At 41.9% G+C, this 2,107-nt stretch overlaps 2 protein-coding genes across 2 annotated transcripts in view; one reads left to right on the top strand and one right to left on the bottom strand.

The window, feature by feature from the left end:
* Positions 1-830, bottom strand: part of LOC118336875 (M-phase inducer phosphatase 1-like) — a 4,428-nt gene extending 3,598 nt beyond the window's left edge. The window contains exon 1 of the mRNA XM_035673633.1: positions 825-830. Within this exon, the coding sequence (XP_035529526.1) occupies positions 825-830 (6 nt within the window). The remainder of the gene's footprint in view (positions 1-824) is intronic.
* A 554-nt stretch (positions 831-1,384) lies between these two features.
* Positions 1,385-2,107, top strand: part of LOC118336873 (M-phase inducer phosphatase 2-like) — a 15,241-nt gene continuing 14,518 nt past the window's right edge. The window contains exons 1-2 of the mRNA XM_035673632.1: positions 1,385-1,472; positions 1,991-2,042. Coding sequence (XP_035529525.1) covers positions 1,385-1,472; positions 1,991-2,042 — 140 coding nt within the window. The remainder of the gene's footprint in view (positions 1,473-1,990; positions 2,043-2,107) is intronic.

Raw genomic sequence — 2,107 nt, 5'->3', positions numbered from 1 at the left:
ACAGAAGTCCTCCTGTCATGCAAGCCAACGTGAATCCTTAGCTTCCAAAAGCATACATAAAACCACAACATCCTGAAAGTGGTGTGTTTTATTAGTAAGTCAAGCAAGTCAAATTTATTCGTCAAGTTTGCTATACATGCACGCAGTACAGACTTAGATGAAATTTTCGAGTCCTCTCGACCGACGTGCAAACAAGGCAAGAAAAATACACTTCCTACCCTCAAGAGACGGAGGTAAGAAGTTGAAATGACCAAGAACAACAATTACTCAAAAAACTCTTTCTTTCCCCTCTGCAATCGTATCACTACAGTTGACAGGGATCACATCAATGTTACCACCTCGTCACCTTACACCTTACTTCTGTTTACAACTCGCCCGCTCTTCACATACTGTTTTGCACATCCCATGGACATTGCATTGCACACGACACAGACACATTTTTCTATTTTTCGCTTTTCTACCGTACTTATTAATATATATCATTTTATCAATTTCTATTATTGGGTAAATTTGTGTGTTTTGTACTATTGATAGTCTTAGTCTTAATGCGTCGGTTCAGTCGTCTGGACAGAGAAGAAAAATTTCATTTGAGGAAAAAGCTTTCTTTTGGCATATGACAAATAAACATCAGATACTCTTGAACTCCTATTTACCAGAGAATAAGATAATATAAGACAGTAAACTAAATAACATAAACATCATTTTGGACATATTCCGACTGATAAAAAACTAGAGTGCCTTTGAGAGTTGAGAACAAAAGAGTATCTAGAAGAAAGATGAAAACATTTTAAAGGATTGTGTAAAATCCTCTTTTCCTCCTTTACCTCCATTCCGGCGATCCGAGGCCAACAGCGCAGGTCTAACGCTCTCGACATTGGTCGGAGGAGGATTGTAAAACGGCGATATTGCGCTGACAATTGCGCTCTGAGCTGCTCTTTTGAACATATCAATACAAGCAGCTCGTCCTGCTCAGAAACGCACGGTAGGTCGCAGAGAGGGGAGTCCCTGTGCTGCAGCTCTCGACAGGAACAACAACAACCAACATGTGCTTTACTTTGTCGGTTGTGTTTTTGTTTTTGTTGTTAACAGACCGATCAAAATTTTTAACTCCCACACGAAACCTGAGTCACTTCAGCCGATTCTTCTGAAAATGTCTTCTTAAACGAGCTAGCTGGCTGGTAGCTTCGGTTAGCTCGAAAAGTTTTCTTTTAATTAAACTTTAAAAAAAAAAATAAATCTAGCAGCTACAGCGGATAACCTTCCTGCAGCATTTAACAATGACCTAAAGATAGAGGGTTGATTTTTGGCACACCAGTCCGTTAACACGTTTTTGAAAAGCAGCCGACGGATCCCCGGCATCCCGCTCTCTCTCTCGAGCTGAGCAATGGGAGCGACTGCAGAACCTTTCTCCCCTCCTACCCGACTGTTGCTGTTCTCCTTCACCGGAAGCCGGCTGACGAAGCCGCGAACAAGTCCGCCGGTATCTCGGAAGTTTAGTAGTATTTAAGTTTTTAGCTATAGTTTCTACTTCGTATAAAACTTAAGACTGCATCGTTTTTTTATTTATTTTTGACATGTCGTATATAATATAAATCGCAGAAACTGTTTGGTAAGCCACCCTGATGTTCCTCATTTTCAGCCACTTTTATGATCCCCAAAAGGGAGAAACATGCACGCAACTGGAACGTCCCTTCTTTTGCTCTGACCTCTCATCGAGCTGGTCCCCCCCCTTTAAAGGCTATTGTCTGTGCTAATTGATGCTATAGGAATCGAAGCCTGAGGGGCCTAAATGTACATCTGTTTCATTGTCCCTTAAATTCAGATCAGGTCCCGTGATAGTGTCAGTGGTTGTTTTTCCAGTGCTACAACAATTAATTGATCCACATGAAATGAATTTGCATTATTATACAATATTCAGCTGGTTCTCCGGTCATGTGCTCCTCCACCTGATGCTTTTATTGATCTGTGACGCAAATCTCTCTTCCTTCAGGCCTCGGCATGGATCCCCCGAGCCCCATGGATTCTGTTGAAATTGAGGACACGTAAGTTGCGCCGTTCTCATCACGTCTGTTCTAATCAATCAGCCTGTGAGCTGTGTCCCTCTGCT

This window comes from Morone saxatilis, unplaced genomic scaffold, assembly GCF_004916995.1.
Source record: "Morone saxatilis isolate NCDOM2014 unplaced genomic scaffold, NCSU_SB_2.0 Contig3, whole genome shotgun sequence".
Lineage (NCBI taxonomy): Eukaryota > Metazoa > Chordata > Actinopteri > Moronidae > Morone > Morone saxatilis.
This window is presented reverse-complemented; position numbering and strand designations above follow the sequence as displayed.